The following is a 17,834-nucleotide window of genomic DNA, read 5'->3' on the forward strand; positions in this document are numbered from 1 at the left end:
GTACACCACAAAGCACACTTATTAAGCGTAAATTAAGGTAACCAAATAAATATCTCAATATTTTCGTTAAAAAGTGGCAAAATTAGATTTTTTCATGGAAAATTTCAAATATATGGCCATATGTTTTTGTATTTTATAACAAGTTGATTTTTTTTCATTTGTTTATTAAAATTTTAAAGTTGTTTCACATGGCTATGAAATAGCAAAAATATCACCCGTAAAATAAATAGCTATGGGCATATATTATTTATAATAAACAGAAAAATTTGAAAACTAGATAAACAAAAACCAAACAAACACAAACCAAAAACAAATAAAAGCTATTCTATATGTCTACAGTTTTACCGATGGCCCTGGAAACAGAGAGCACCAGATTAACTCTCCATATTCCTCGTACACTATGTACAAATCCTCCCGCTTGTTCTATCCTATCACGCTCGTCCTGGAATTAGAAGGGATACACGGATACACAGAGTAACTACAAAAACCTTGACATCCCCTATAACACCATTAGTACAGGTCCAAATGAGGACAATACCTCAACATACATTTTATCAATAACAAAACAGAATGTGCTTCTGGTAAGTTTTGGAATCCTTGTATACCAATGATGTTACAGAGAATGTGGTCGGTGGGTTGTACCATCGGTACTTTGATTACCTATGGCTCGTGATACAGCCAGGTTTCCATTGACTCTCCATGTCCCCATAAACAACACACAGCCACCCGCGGCCTCTATCCGATTTCTTTCGTCCTGCAATAGGCAGTTCAGTTAGATCCATAACACAACAGTTCCCAAACATTTCATACTTATATTAGGTCAGTATACATGGGGAGGGATCCAAACATTTCATACTTATATTAGGTCAGTATACATAGGAAGAGATCCAAACATTTCATACTTATATTAGGTCAGTATACATGGGGAGAGATCCAAACATTTCATACTCATATTAGGTCAGTATACATGGGGAGGGATCCAAACATTTCATACTCATATTAGGTCAGTATACATGGGGAGGGATTCCAAACGTTTCAAATTCATACTAGGTCAGTATACATGGGGAGGGATCCAAACATTTCATACTCATATTAGGTCAGTATACATGGGGAGGGATCCAAATGTTTCATACTCATATAGGTCAGTATACAAAGTGAGGGATCCAAACATTTCATACTCATATTAGGTCAGTATACATGGGGAGGGATCCAAACATTTCATACTCATATTAGGTCAGTATACATGGGGAGGGATCCAAACATTTTAGATTCATACTAGGTCAGTATACATGGGGAGGGATCCAAACATTTCATACTCATATTAGGTCAGTATACATGGGGAGGGATCCAAATGTTTCATACTCATATAGGTCAGTATACAAAGTGAGGGATCCAAACATTTCATACTCATATTAGGTCAGTATACATGGGGAGGGATCCAAACATTTCATACTCATATTAGGTCAGTATACATGGGGAGGGATCCAAACATTTCATACTCATATTAGGTCAGTATACATGGGGAGGGATCCAAACATTTCATACTCATATTAGGTCAGTATACATGGGGAGGGATCCAAACATTTTAGACTCATATTAGGTCAGTATACATGGGGAGGGATCCAAACATTTCATACTCATATTAGTTCAGTATACATGGGGAGGGATCCAAACATTTCATACTCATGTTAGGTCAGTATACATAGGGAGGGATCCAAACATTTCATACTCATATTAGGTCAGTATACATGGGGAGGGATCCAAACATTTCATACTCATATTAGGTCAGTATACATGGGGAGGGATCCAAACATTTTAGACTCATATTAGGTCAGTATACATGGGGAGGGATCCAAACATTTCATACTCATATTAGGTCAGTATACATGGGGAGGGATCCAAACATTTCATATTCATATAGGTCAGTATACATGGGAAGAGATCCAATCATTTCATACTCATATTAGGTCAGTATACATGGGGAGGGATCCAAACATTTCATACTCATGTTAGGTCAGTATACATAGGGAGGGATCCAAACATTTCACACTCATATTAGGTCAGAATACATGGGGAGGGATCCAAACATTTCATATTCATATAGGTCAGTATACATGGGGAGGGATCCAAACATTTTAGACTCATATTAGTTCAGTATACATGGGGAGGGATCCAAACATTTCATACTCATGTTAGGTCAGTATACATAGGGAGGGATCCAAACATTTCATACTCATGTTAGGTCAGTATACATGGGGAGGGATCCAAACATTTCACACTCATATTAGGTCAGTATACATAGGGAGGGATCCAAACATTTCATACTCATGTTAGGTTAGTATACATGGGGAGGGATCCAAACATTTCATACTCATGTTAGGTCAGTATACATGGGGAGGGATCCAAACATTTCATACTCATATTAGGTCAGTATACATGGGGAGGGATGCAAACATTTCACACTCATATTAGGTCAGTATACATAGGGAGGGATGCAAACATTTCACACTCATATTAGGTCAGTATACATGGGGAGGGATCCAAACATTTCATACTCATATTAGGTCAGTATACATGGGGAGGGATCCAAACAGTTCACACTCATATTAGGTCAGAATACATGGGGAGGGATTTATTTGTCCAACTTTAAGGTACTAGTACTACAACATCCAAACTTGGGCCATTTGTCCATGTTAAACAGGTAATGGTGTTCCATTTAACTTTTATAAACTTGAAAATGATGGCTATTTAGTTTTTCTGTTTCATTTAGTGTTTAATATTTTTTTTAAAGACTGTTACAAGTAGCGGAGTGCTCGGTTATGGGTTCAGTAGAGGAACTTATCAGGTCAGAAAATGTGTGCCTGTGAGTACCCTTCAAAATAGGAAACATTCTGTCATATATCAGTGTATTTGTATAAAACTCAGTTAACAGTAGTACAAAATCTCACTCATTTATTTCACTTAAAAGGGATAACACTTCATCTTCTTACAACATGCTTCATGTTACTTCAGTATATCTGTGTCTCTGGTTTGTGTGAGACCCTACAGTTTTACCTGTCTCTGGTTTGTGTGAGAACCTACAGTTTTACCTGTCTCTGGTTTGTGTGAGAACCTACAGTTTTACCTGTGTCTCTGGTTTGAGCGAGGCCCTACAGTTTTACCTGTGTCTGGTTTGTGTGAGGCCCTACAGTTTTACCTGTGTCTGGTTTGTGTGAGGCCCTACAGTTTTACCTGTCTCTGGTTTGTGTGAGACCCTACAGTTTTACCTGTGTCTGGTTTGTGTGAGAACCTTCAGTTTTACCTGTGTCTCTGGTTTGTGCGAGACCCTACAGTTTTACCTGTGTCTCTGGTTTTTGTGAGACCCTACAGTTTTACCTGTGTCTCTGGTTTGTGCAAGACCCAACAGTTTTATCTGACTCTGGTTTGTGTGAGACCCTACAGTTTTACCTGACTCTGGTTTGTGTGAGGTCCTACAGTTTTACCTGTGTCTCTGGTTTGTGATAGACCCTATAGTTTTACCTGTGTCTCTGGTTTGAGCGAGACCCAACAGTTTTACCTGACTCTGGTTTGTGTGAGACCCTACAGTTTTACCTGACTCTGGTTTGTGTGAGGTCCTACAGTTTTACCTGTGTCTCTGGTTTGTGATAGACCCTACAGTTTTACCTGACTCTGGTTTGTATGCTCCCTACAGTTTTACCTGTGTATGTTTTGTGTGAGACCCTACAGTTTTACCTGTCACTGGTTTGTGTGAGGCCCTACAGTTTTACCTGTCTCTGGTTTGTATGAGGCCCTACAGTTTTACCTGTGTCTCTGGTTTGTTTGAGACCTTACACTTTTACTTGTGTCTGGTTTGAGTGAGACCCTACAGTTTTACCTGTGTCTGGTTTGTATGAGGCCCTACAGTTTTACCTGTCTCTGGTTTGTGAGACCCTACAGTTTTACCTGTCTCTGGTTTGTGTGAGGCCCTACAGTTTTACCTGTGTCTCTGGTTTGTGTGAGACCTTACAGTTTTACCTGTGTCTGGTTTGAGTGAGACCCTACAGTTTTACCTGTGTCTGGTTTGTGTGAGGCCCTACAGTTTTACCTGTGTCTGCTTTGTGAGACCTTACAGTTTTACCTGTGTATCTGGTTTGTGTGAGGCCCTACAGTTTACATGTGTCTCTGGTTACCTGTGTCTGGTTTGAGTGAGACCCTTCAGTTTTACCTGTGTCTGGTTTGTGTGAGGCCCTACAGTTTTACCTGTGTCTGGTTTGTGTGAGATCCTACAGTTTTACCTATGTCTATGGTTTGTGCAAGACCCTACAGTTTTACCTGTGTCTCTGGTTTGTGTGAGACCCTACAGTTTTACCTGTGTCTCTGGTTTGTGTGAGACCCTACAGTTTTACCTGTCTCTGGTTTATGTGAGACCCTACAGTTTTACCTTTGTCTCTGGTTTGTGTGAGGCCCTACAGTTTTATATGTATCTCTGGTTTGTTTGAGACCCCACAATTTTACCTGTGTCTCTGGTTTGTGTGAGACCCTACAGTTTTACCTGTGTCTGGTTTGTGTGAGGCCCTACAGTTTTACCTGTGTCTGGTTTGTGTGAGGCCCTACAGTTTTACCTGTGTCTGGTTTGTGTGAGACCCTACATTTTTACCTGTCTCTCTGGTTTGTGTGAGACCCTACAGTTTTACCTGTGTCTGGTTTGTGTGAGACCCTACAGTTTTACCTGTGTCTGGTTTGTGTGAGACCCTACAGTTTTACCTGTGTCTCTGGTTTGTGTGAGACCTTACAGTTTTACCTGTCTCTGGTTTGTATGAGACCCTACAGTTTTACCTGACTCTGGTTTGTATGAGATCCTACAGTTTTACCTGTGTCTCTGGTTTGTGAGACCCTACAGTTTTACCTGTGTCTCTGGTTTGTATGAGGCCCTACAGTTTTACCTGTCTCTGGTTTGTGTGTGACCCTACAATTTTACCTGTCACTGGTTTGTATGAGACCCTACAGTTTTACCTGTCACTGGTTTGTGTGAGACCCTACAGTTTTATCTGTCTCTGGTTTGAATGAGACCCTACAGTTTTACCTGTCACTGGTTTGTGTGAGACCCTACAGTTTTACCTGTCTCTGGTTTGTGTGAGACCCTACAGTTTTACCTGTCTATGGTTTGTATGAGACCCTACAGTTTTACCAGTTACTGGTATGTATGAGATCCTACAGTTTTACCTGTGTCTCTGGTTTGTGAGACCCTACAGTTTTACCTGTGTCTCTGGTTTGTGTGTGACCCTACAATTTTACCTGTCACTGGTTTGTATGAGACCCTACAGTTTTACCTGTGTCTCTGGTTTGTGTGAGACCCTACAGTTTTACCTGTCACTGGTTTGTGTGAGACCCTACAGTTTTACCTGTCTCAGGTTTGTGTGAGACCCTACAGTTTTACCTGTCTCTGGTTTGTTTGGGACCTTACAGTTTTACCTGTCACTGGTTTGTGTGAGACCCAACAGTTTTACCTGTCACTGGTTTGTGTGAGACCCTACAGTTTTACCTGTGTCTCTGGTTTGTTTGAGACCCTACAGTTTTACCTGTCTCTGGTTTGTTTGAGACCTTACAGTTTTACCTGTCACTGGTTTGTTTGAGACCTTACAGTTTTACCTGTCACTGGTTTGTGTGAGACCCTACAGTTTTACCTGCCACTGGTTTGTGTGAGACCCTACAGTTTTACCTGTCTCACTGGTTTGTGTGAGACCCTACAGTTTTACCTGTCTCTCTGGTTTGTGTGAGACCCTACAGTTTTACCTGTCACTGGTTTGTGTGAGACCCTACAGTTTTACCTGTCTCACTGGTTTGTGTGAGACCCTACAGTTTTACCTGTCACTGGTTTGTGTGAGACCCTACAGTTTTACCTGTCACTGGTTTGTGTGAGGCCCTACAGTTTAACCTGTCTCTCTGGTTTGTGTGAGACCCTACAGTTTAACCTGTCTCTCTGGTTTGTGTGAGGCCCTACAGTTTAACCTGTCTCTCTTGTTTGTGTGAGACCCTACAGTTTTACCTGTCTCACTGGTTTGTGTGAGACCCTACAGTTTTACCTGTCTCTCTGGTTTGTGTGAGACCCTACAGTTTTACCTGTCTCACTGGTTTGTATGAGACCCTACAGTTTTACCTGTCACTGGTTTGTGTGAGACCCTACAGTTTTATCTGTCTCTGGTTTGTATGAGACCCTACAGTTTTACCTGTCACTGGTTTGTGTGAGACCCTACAGTTTTACCTGTCTCTCTGGTTTGTGTGAGACCCTACAGTTTTACCTGTCACTGATTTGTATGAGACCCTACAGTTTTACCTGTCACTGGTTTGTGTGAGACCCTACAGTTTTATCTGTCTCTGGTTTGTATGAGACCCTACAGTTTTACCTGTCACTGGTTTGTGTGAGACCCTACAGTTTTATTTGTCTCTGGTTTGTGTGAGACCCTACAGTTTTACCTGACTCTGGTTTGTGTGAGACCCTACAGTTTTACCTGTCTCTCTGGTTTGTGTGAGACCCTACAGTTTTACCTGTCACTGGTTTGTGTGAGACCCTACAGTTTTACCTGTGTCTCTGGTTTGTGTGAGACCCTACAGTTTTACCTGTGTCTCTGGTTTGTGTGAGACCGTACAGTTTTACCTGTCACTGGTTTGTGTGAGACCCTACAGTTTTATCTGTCTCTGGTTTGTATGAGACCCTAAATTTTACCTGTCACTGGTTTGTGTGAGACCCTACAGTTTTACCTGTCTCTGGTTTGTGTGAGACCCTACAGTTTTACCTGACTCTCTGGTTTGTGTGAGACCCTACAGTTTTACCTGTGTCTCTGGTTTGTGTGAGGCCCTACAGTTTTACCTGTCTCTGGTTTGTGTGAGGCCCTACAGTTTTACCTGTCACTGGTTTGTGTGAGACCCTACAGTTTTACCTGTCTCTGGTTTGTGTGAGACCCTACAGTTTTACCTGTGTCTCTGGTTTGTGTGAGGCCCTACAGTTTTACCTGTCTCTGGTTAGTGTGAGGCCCTACAGTTTTACCTGTCACTGGTTTGTGTGAGACCCTACAGTTTTACCTGTCTCTGGTTTGTGTGAGACCCTACAGTTTTACCTGTCTCTGGTTTGTGTGAGGCCCTACAGTTTTACCTGTCACTGGTTTGTGTGAGACCCTACAGTTTTACCTGTCTCTGGTTTGTGTGAGACCCTACAGTTTTACCTGTGTCTCTGGTTTGTGTGAGGCCCTACAGTTTTACCTGTCACTGGTTTGTGTGAGACCCTACAGTTTTACCTGTGTCTCTGGTTTGTGTGAGGCCCTACAGTTTTACCTGTCTCTCTGGTTTGTGTGAGACCCTACAGTTTTACCTGTCACTGGTTTGTGTGAGACCCTACAGTTTTACCTGTATCTCTGGTTTGTATGAGACCCTACAGTTTTACCTGTCTCTGGTTTGTGTGAGACCCTACAGTTTTACCTGACTCTGGTTTGTGTGAGACCCTACAGTTTTACCTGTCTCTCTGGTTTGTGTGGATCCATTAACACCACAGCCTCCCCATTGCGTACCAGCATGGCCTGGGAGTCTCCAAGCCAAGCCACATGTAATTTGTCCTCCCTCAATAGGACAGACACTCCAGTAGATCCACTCTTCAGTTTCTGTAAAACCAAAATCTCTGTAATCATTTTTGCTCAGTTTGACGGAGTAAATATTGATGGACAAGTTCAAATTATCCAAATTAAGTTTTAACAAGGAGCTGCAAAGTGTAGCATTATCCCACTCGCCCAGCAGTTGGAACAAGAGGCCCATGGGTCTTAATGATCACCTGATATTTGATACAAATTAGTTATGTAATTTACTAGCCAACTGATGTCTTTTGTTCATGAAATAGGAAGATACATCTTATAGGTCTACATACAAAGTTTCATTAAGCTTGGGGCATATTTAGTCACATTACCTTGTTCACAAGGTTCAATAATCATTATTGCAAAGGGCAATAACTTCGTAAATAAGTTAAAGTCGAATCAAGCTGATTTTCAAAGTTGTTCGAGATATTTCCTATGTTAGTCTATATGCAAAGTTTCATTAAGCTCCAATCATATTTACTCATGTTCACAAGATTCAATAATTATAATTGCAAAGGGCATTAACTTCTTAAGTTATGATCTAATCAGGTCGCTTTTCAAAACATACATATGACATTTGAGAACGATGTTCAGTACTTTCTGAGAAATAGCAGTAACAAACTTTAACTACCAAAATCAAAGATGGCTGCCTGGCAGCCATCTTGTTAAGCGATCGGTCCAAAACTACAATATGCACAACTAGCTAGGGCCTTAGGGGAACCTACAGCTTTATGTGGTATATAACCTCTCTCTCAGCTTTATGTGGTATATAACCTACCTCTCTCTGAGCTTTATGTGGTATATAACCTATCTCTCTCTCAGCTTTATGTGGTATATAACCTACCTCTCTCTCTCAGCTTTATGTGGTATATAAACTACCTCTCTCTCAGCTTTATGTGGTATATAACCTACTTCTCTCTGCGCTTTATGTGGTATATAACCTACCTCTCTCTCTCAGCTTTATGTGGTATATCCTTTGGACGGCTTAACGTATTTATGCATAATTATTCATTTGCCCCATTTCATGCACCCTTCTGGAGCCCCACTGAGACCGTTGAAAACTAAATACTAATTTTTTGAAAAGGAGATCTTCATCCCTATATAGCATGTCAATATCGATTCTGTCATTGCATTAGTGACGTCACAAATCACCTTTGAATAAGCCCAAATAAGTCAAAAATTGAGGTCTGAAATCCGGATTTTAGTGTGTGCCTGGAAACCTGTCGTTGTGAGCTTAATTATCAAAATACAGACATGCAGATGGTCTTAAACGATAGAAGAGATATCAAAGTAAGAGAAAATAGAGAGAAAGGGAAAAGGAAGGGGAAAATAGCACCAATTTCAAAAAAAAAAAATAAAAATAAAAAATAAAAAATAAAAGTACTGAAAGTACTAAATGGCTCGGTCTCGAGGATAGGAGGAATATATTTCTAAGGGGAATACTACTGTAGTTTTGTACAATAAGAAATAAATTTGACTGGTGTTCCTTCCAGTTTGGACTTTTGAGGATTCCTTGGACACCAAGGTGTAAAATAAGAGACACATACTAAAATCTTGGAAGCCCATTCTAATATTTCCTATGATGTTATATGTCAAATGATTTTATAACACCTTTAGCATTTTCCTTGTTAATTTGATGTTAATGAAAATATCCATTCTTAATGACTATTGTCATCAAGTTCCTGGGACCACAGTATCAGTTAACAAGTATTGTTTTGCAGCAGAGAAAGACAAGAGGCAAACTTTTCTATGTCAAAATGTCTTAGATATAGAATGTCTGTCCTCTAGAAGACTTATCAATATCACCATGTGATTTTTGAATAAATTGGTCAATTGATCTACTTTTAACAAGTTTTGTAATTATTCTTTTGTAAAACAGCAAGTTGATTGATATACATTGTATCCGAACTTCAATTCAAACCGGATAACTAGTTAGCTCACCATAGACCATGAAATTGTTTGTACACTTTCTTAACTTCAGGATTGTTTTACAAAATTACAAATGAATTTTTCTACATTTTTTATTTTCAAATCCCCATACCTCTGATGAGTAAAATAAAACTGTCATTACAAGTGAATCAAATATTTTCAGTTTCAGATGAACAGGAAGAGATGCATTCCTTTATTTCTTATAAATAGCAAACACCGATTTAATTGTTTGTTCTGCAGGTTTTTTCCCTTTCTTTAAAAACGTTACCATTAACATTATTTTCTGTACCTAGATATGTAAACAATTCTTATAAATCTAATTCTGTATTCCATAACATCAACTGGTGTTGTTGTACCGATTTACGTCTTGAGAATATCACAATTTTTATTTTTCTGATATTAAGTTCTAATTTCCATGTTATGCAATATTGTTAAAATTCATGTAACATTTGTTGTAGACCATCAGATATTTCTGATATCATAACAGTGTTATTGGCAAATAATATGATAAAAAGTTTGGGATATATTCCAATATCATATACCGTAAAAACTGGTATAATTTGCGCAGGTACTTCATAGGGCTAAAAATGCTTAAAAAATCTACTATCAGTATATTTAGCGCATCAAAGAAATGGGGAAAAACAATGTCCAGGGAGTCCCAAAACCGATGTATGAAGGTGACAATTTCAATGCAAAATATTCCCCATAAATGCTTGACAACTTGCACAAAAAATGTTGTATTTAGAAGAAATAGCATATGTTAACTGCATTGTGTTTGTTTTCTTTTATTGGCCACCGTAACCTGAAACTGAAATATCTAGCAGATGTCTAAAATATCGGCGGTCTGGTCCGCCGTTCTCCTTGCACATGTCAATGTTTAAGATATTACACATGAATAGTAATCAGGAATATTTGAAAAGAGTAGAATATATTTACTTAAATTGGCACAATAAGTAATAAGTGTGTTTGAGATCATTAACAATCAACAGCAATCAGCAAGCGGATACGTAGTTTAGCTTCCAACAATCACAGAGTGCATAATTTGTCAAGATTTGTAAGACAAAATATTCTTTTCTACCAGGTAAGATTCTAAGTCATAAAGGTAGATTGAAAATAGGAAGGGAGATAACCAGATAAATATTTGTAGCGGGATCAGACTGGGTTGATTATCGGTGATCAGGTAGCTCATTCGGAGGAGCTACATTTTCTTCTCTCCTGTTACAGAATTGGCACCCAACTAAATAACCAACGGCTGTGGTGTTTGAAAGGGTCTCGTATGTATTCCAACAAGGACATAGTCATTCAGATCCCCCGCCAATGGAGATATCAAAGCTGAAGTAAGTTTGATTGTGGAGACTTATGTGTATGAAAAAAATCAGGAAAAAGGAAGTTGAGCTAAAGAAAGATGGAGTATAATTCAAGTAGAGCGGGGCTGCAATTGTTGAATCAGGTATACAGCCTTGACATTTATATTAGACTATATACACAAAGATGGGTGGAGTTTTGCAAAGTAACATTTACCATTTACCATGATATTTTCAGCAATGTTTCCATGGTAACGGAAAAAGTGCATAAAATGAAAACCTAAAAATAGCAAAAGGTACTACTAGACCATAAAAAGCACATGTCTATGAAGTTTCGTGGAAATATCTCTGCTGGTTTTAGAGATTATGCTCCGGAAATGAACCTGCTACAAAAATATGATATTTTCAGCAATGTTTCTATGGTTACAGAAAAAAGCACAAAAAGTGAAAACCTAAAAATAGCAAAAGGCACTACTAGACCATAAGAACAATGTGTCTATGAAGTTTCATGGAAATATCTCTGCTGGTTTTAGAGTTGTGCTCCGGAAACGATTCTTACACAAAAATCTGCCATTTTCAGCAATGTTTCCATGGTTACAGAAAAAAGTACAAAAAGTGAAAACCTTAAAATAGCAAAAGGCACTACTAGACCATAAGACTAATGTGCCTATGGAGTTCCGTGGAAATATCTCTTCTGGTTTTAGAGTTATGCTCCGGAAACGAACCTGGTACAAAAATATGATATTTTCAGCAATGTTTCCATGGTTACGGAAAAAATGCAAAAAAAGGAAACCTAAAAATAGCAAAAGGCACTACTAGACCATAAGACCAATGTGTGTATGAAGTTTCGTGGAAATATCTCTACTGGTTTTAGAGTTATGCTCCGGAAACCATTCGTACGGACGGACAGACGGACGGACGGAACCCATTTGTATATCCCCCGCCAACTTCGTTGGGCGGGGGATAAAAAGGAGGGAGGAGTGTAGCGGGACTGGACTGGGTCGATTATCGATGACCAGGTAGTTCAGTCGGTAGAGCACTCATGATCAGCTAGTGTTCGGAGAGTCCCGGGATCAAATCCCGGTCTTGCCGCTACATTTTCTCCTCTCCTGATACATATGGTACCATACTGTGCATGTAGATATTCAAGGTAAATCAACAATGTTCGCTGATCTTGCATAATTGCCTTACAGTGTTATAATGAATGTAGTAAATGTATGTCTCATTGGTGTGATTGATTTAAAGGCAGTTCAAGTGGTGACCGAAAAAAAAGGTAAAATCAATACTTTCAGAGTGATCAGGGAACATTATAGTCAAGGCAGGGAAAACATAAGAGAACCTGTGAGATACAAATTAATGTTTAATTGATTTTCATTAAATTGTCTCGAAGGTGATGATTAGTGTGTTATGAACGATAAGCTTAATATGGTTTTGACAAAAAATATAAACAGCTAATGTCATATTGTGTTTTAAATTTAAATAATCTTTTATTTATTCATTTCATTTCAAGCATGTACATGTCATAGAATATAAACAAATATCAGGTATATGCTTAAATCATATTGCAGTTAAATTCACAATAAGGAATTTGAAGATGGTGATAGTAATTATTTTCGGATTGAAAATGATTACAATATTAAGCTTCCACAGTTGAAAATTACTTCTTTTTGTTCACACAATTCTTCTCCTAGACTGTTTCCAGTTGAAATGATACATGCGTGCTGACGTTCTGTTAAACATAAGGAAACAATAAATGTATTAACAGAGTAATTACTGAAAAGGCTAATATCATATAATTAAACATTTTAATCATAAATAGCTATACCAGCATAGAGGAAATATTATTGAAGTTTAATTCCTGTTGTTCTTCAGTCCTCCTGTTCTTACATGTAAGAGTTTTGTCCTTCATAAATTGATTGTAATATAGCAGTTGTTATATAATGTGCACAAAGAAGTATAAATATACACAAGTATCATATGCATGGGTACAGTGGTAAATTAATAAGTTATACAGAAAATGATGGTGCTGATCATGAAAAGCGTTAAGTCTATTTTGTTGAGTAAAAAGTTAAAAAACTAACATTGTTCACACCCTAAGATGTAATCACACTAAAAACAGTGATCGTGTGGGCATTTGTGCGATTGCATTTGTAAGACTGTGTCAGATGGTAGAGATTAGTTCCGCTCGAGTGATCACACAATGCAAGCGTCGGGAATATATTTATGTAAGTTTTAATTGCTAATCTCTGATGTGCCGTTTTACGGAAGAATTATGAAAAAGAAATCAACATTTTCGTCAATCTAGTAGTTCAAAAAATATCACTTACGAGTTATATGAACATTCCATATATGATTTATGTCATTCGGCCAAAAATTTACTTCGTAATACCTAGTTTAATGAATATGCTGTATGTATATGATCAGAACGTCAAGCTCCTGTGGTGAAAATAACTAAAATGTTTTAAAAGTATGGTTTAGTGGTAATCTCTGAACGTGCTTTAGTATATAACGTTAGATATAATCTGATATTTATACATGTGCTTATGAAATTATCGATAATTATGGATGTGGTAAATATTCATACCTTATTAATTGCCGTTAGTTTTAAGATTACGCCACCTTGGACATTTACAAAATGTTCACCGTCTGTCACGTGCTATTTTATCAGTAGACCAAGTTTGTCCAAAATTTTGTTAGAGTTGTCTTTCTTCCATTGTAGTAAGGCCATGTGCCATAACACAGCCGTGATAGCATCTCCATTTCGCCATGAAATGTATTTGCTCCGAGACAAATTTGATTCAAATTACAAAATTCATTATAGTATCAATTTGATGTTCGAGGTGAAATATTGATTTCATTTTTTTCCGTTGCGGGATAACTGTCACTAATAGGGAGTAAACGTCTGGGGGGACCAGCTTCGGAGCGAAGCATTTTTGGTGCGAAACGTCTTCATTCATTGTAAACACCATTTTGGGGACGAAAAGTTTAGTTACTTTGTAAACAATTCAGGTGAAAATTTTCAAACAGAAGATCTTTTGGATAGTGTATATAGTAAGGATATGAAAGCCGTAATATACTATTCCGATTTCAACGTTACAGATACGCTTATTTCAGTAACTTTCATATTCAAAATTTGCTATTCAAAATTCCCGGTAAAATCAAAGTTGTTGAATACACTGCCGCTAGGAGCGCTAGTATCTGCGAGCAATTTCTAAGCCAATCATATTGAGGAAATTGACTGTAAGAGAATTTTGCAACCACGATCACAATGGCGAGGTGACCCTCGCCAAAAAAACAAGTCCCACGTGCAGGTTTCTGCCTCCCATGACCCGTGCGTGGTGACCTTTAGGGACTTCCGGTGACTGTTTTTGCTTGTTTGTAGTGTGTACTATTTGTTATCATCGTGAAAATGGCACAAACCGAAATCTAGATACAAACTGCTTTCATAGATGGCATTTGTAATAACCTACTATCAAAATTGAGTCAAGTTCGAATCCTGACGGCCGTCGAAAGGATATACAGAAAAAATCTAAATCGGCTAGAAACTTATTTTTATTTCATGAAATGTGTCTACACAATGTTTTATTATGATTTCGACTCAAAAACTGGAAGATTTTCCATATTCGGGACATCACTATATCCTTTGGACGGACGTAACGTATTTATGCGTAATTATTCATTTGCCCCATTTCATGCACCCTTCTGGAGCCCCACTGAGACCGTTGAAAACTAAATACTAGTTTTTTGAAAAGGAGTTGTTCATCCCTATATAGAATGTCAATATCAATTCGGTCATTGCATTAGTGACGTCACAAATCACCTTTGAACATGCCCAAATAAGTCAACGCGCAGGTTTCTGCCTCCCATGACCCCTGCATGGTGACCATGGTATATAACCTCTCTCTCAGCTTTATGTGGTATATAACCAACCTCTCTCTCAGCTTTATGTGGTATATAACCTATCTTTCTCTCAGCTTTATGTGGTATATAACCTATCTTTCTCTCAGCTTTATGTGGTATATAACCTATCTTTCTCTCAGCTTTATGTGGTATATAACCTATCTCTCTCTCAGCTTTATGTGGTATATAACCTACCTCTCTCTCTCAGCTTTATGGTGGTATATAAACTACCTCTCTCTCAGCTTTATGTGGTATATAACCTACCTCTCTCTCTCAGCTTTATGTGGTATATAACCTACCTCTCTCTCAGCTTTATGTGGCATATAATCTATCTCTCTCTCAGCTTTATGTGGTATATAACCTATCTCTCTCTCAGCTTTATGTGGTATATAACCTACCTCTCTCTCTCAGCTTTATGTGGTATATAACCTACCTCTCTCTCTCAGCTTTATGTGGTATATAACCTACCTCTCTCTCTTTCTCATCTTTATGTGGTATATAACCTATCTCTCTCTCAGCTTTATGTGGTATATAACCTATCTCTCTCTCAGCTTTATGTGGTATATAAACTACCTCTCTCTCAGCTTTATGTGGTATATAACCTACCTCTCTCTCTCAGCTTTATGTGGTATATAACCTACCTCTCTCTCAGCTTTATGTGGTATATAACCTACCTCTCTCTCAGCTTTATGTGGTATATAACCTACCTCTCTCTGCGCTTTATGTGGTATATAACCTACCTCTCTCTGAGCTTTATGTGGTATATAACCTACCTCTCTCTCTCTCAGCTTTATGTGGTATATAACCTACCTCTCTCTCAGCTTTATGTGGTATATAACCTACCTCTCTCTGAGCTTTATGTGGTATATAACCTATCTCTCTCTCAGCTTTATGTGGTATATAACCTCTACCTCTCTCTCAGCTTTATGTGGTATATAACCTACCTCTCTCTGCGCTTTATGTGGTATATAACCTCTCTCTCTCTCAGCTTTATGTGGTATATAACCTCTACCTCTCTCTGAGCTTTATGTGGTATATAACCTCTCTCTCAGCTTTATGTGGTATATAACCTCTACCTCTCTCTCAGCTTTATGTGGTATATAACCTACCTCTCTCTGAGCTTTATGTGGTATATAACCTACCTCTCTCTCAGCTTTATGTGGTATATAACCTCTACCTCTCTCTGAGCTTTATGTGGTATATAACCTCTCTCTCAGCTTTATGTGGTATATAACCTCTACCTCTCTCTCAGCTTTATGTGGTATATAACCTACCTCTCACTCAGCTTTATGTGGTATATAACCTACCTCTCTCTCAGCTTTATGTGGTATATAACCTACCTCTCTCTCAGCTTTATGTGGTATATAATCTACCTCTCTCTCAGCTTTATGTGGTATATTACCTCTACCTCTCTCTGAGCTTTATGTGGTATATAACCTCTCTCTGAGCTTTATGTGGTATATAACCTCTACCTCTCTCTCAGCTTTATGTGGTATATAACCTACCTCTCTCTCAGCTTTATGTGGTATATAATCTACCTCTCTCTCAGCTTTATGTGGTATATTACCTCTACCTCTCTCTGAGCTTTATGTGGTATATAACCACTCTCTGAGCTTTATGTGGTATATAACCACTCTCTGAGCTTTATGTGGTATATAACCTACCTCTCACTCAGCTTTATGTGGTATATAAACTACCTCTCTCTCAGCTTTATGTGGTATATAACCTACCTCTCTCTCTGAGCTTTATGTGGTATATAACCTACCTCTCTCTCAGCTTTATGTGGTATATAACCTCTCTCTCTCTCAGCTTTATGTGGTATATAACCTCTACCTCTCTCTGAGCTTTATGTGGTATATAACCTACCTCTCACTCAGCTTTATGTGGTATATAACCTCTCTCTCAGCTTTATGTGGTATATAACCTACCTCTCACTCAGCTTTATGTGGTATATAACCTCTCACTCAGCTTTATGTGGTATATAACCTCTCTCTCAGCTTTATGTGGTATATAACCTACCTCTCACTCAGCTTTATGTGGTATATAACCTATCTCTCTCTCAGCTTTATGTGGTATATAACCTACCTCTCACTCAGCTTTATGTGGTATATAACCTATCTCTCTCTCAGCTTTATGTGGTATATAACCTCTACCTCTCTCTGAGCTTTATGTGGTATATAACCTACCTCTCTCTCTGAGCTTTATGTGGTATATAACCTACCTCTCTCTCAGCTTTCTGTAGGTACTCCTCATCTGTCCTCTTGTACGCCCCTTTGAGGGCATCAGCTGGTTTCTTTCTGAAGTCTTCGTTGTGGACTAGGTGGCAGTGTAAGTGAGTGGCAGCGTATGTGGCTGCTTCTACTCCAGCATGTCCATCAAAAACAGCATAGTAAGCTTGTGCTGGCTGGTCCTATAAGGAGAAACAGGGCTACTTCAATCTATCAATTAACACAATTTCATTTCTTCTTCAGAACAAAACTAACCAATATGACTGATGACTCCTCTTAGTTCTCGCCCCTCAGGCCCCTGATATTCTTGCCCCTCAGGCCTCTGATATTCTCACCCCTAAGGCCCCTGATATTCTCGCCCCTCAGGCCCCTGATATTCTCCCCCCCTCAGGCCCCTGATATTCTTGCCCCTCAGGCCCCTGATATTCTCGCCCCTCAGGCCCCTGATATTCAGTCAGGGCTAATTTTGCTATAATGTTAAAATGCCATGCTAAAAATTTGGCTCATTTTCGATGAAAATTAAACAAATAATGCTAAATTAAAAATGTGTTTTCTATATAAACTGTAGTAACTTAGGCTCTTCCACAGGTAAAAAGATGAAATCTCAAGGCTATGAAATTCACACTTTATTAATGAAGATCACTTGAGATTTAGATGACAATCAGAACAGATCACTTGAGATTGAGGTGACAATGAGAACAGATCACTTGAGATTAAGGTGACAATTAGAACAGGTCACTTGAGATTGAGGTGACAATTAGAACAGATCACTTGAGATTGAGGTGACAATGAGAACAGATCACTTGAGATTGAGGTGACAATTAGAACAGATCACTTGAGATTAAGGTGACAATTAGAACAGATCACTTGAGATT

At 38.6% G+C, this 17,834-nt stretch overlaps 1 protein-coding gene across 1 annotated transcript in view; it reads right to left on the bottom strand.

The window, feature by feature from the left end:
* LOC138331088 (uncharacterized) overlaps nucleotides 1-17,834 on the bottom strand; it is a 55,418-nt gene that overhangs the window by 12,233 nt on the left and 25,351 nt on the right. The window contains exons 5-7 of the mRNA XM_069278546.1: nucleotides 16,953-17,141; nucleotides 7,488-7,631; nucleotides 661-754 (exon numbers count right to left, since the gene is read on the bottom strand). Of these exons, the coding sequence (XP_069134647.1) occupies nucleotides 661-754; nucleotides 7,488-7,631; nucleotides 16,953-17,141 (427 nt within the window). The remainder of the gene's footprint in view (nucleotides 1-660; nucleotides 755-7,487; nucleotides 7,632-16,952; nucleotides 17,142-17,834) is intronic.

This window comes from Argopecten irradians, chromosome 9 (assembly GCF_041381155.1).
Source record: "Argopecten irradians isolate NY chromosome 9, Ai_NY, whole genome shotgun sequence".
In the NCBI taxonomy this organism is placed as follows: Eukaryota; Metazoa; Mollusca; class Bivalvia; order Pectinida; family Pectinidae; genus Argopecten; species Argopecten irradians.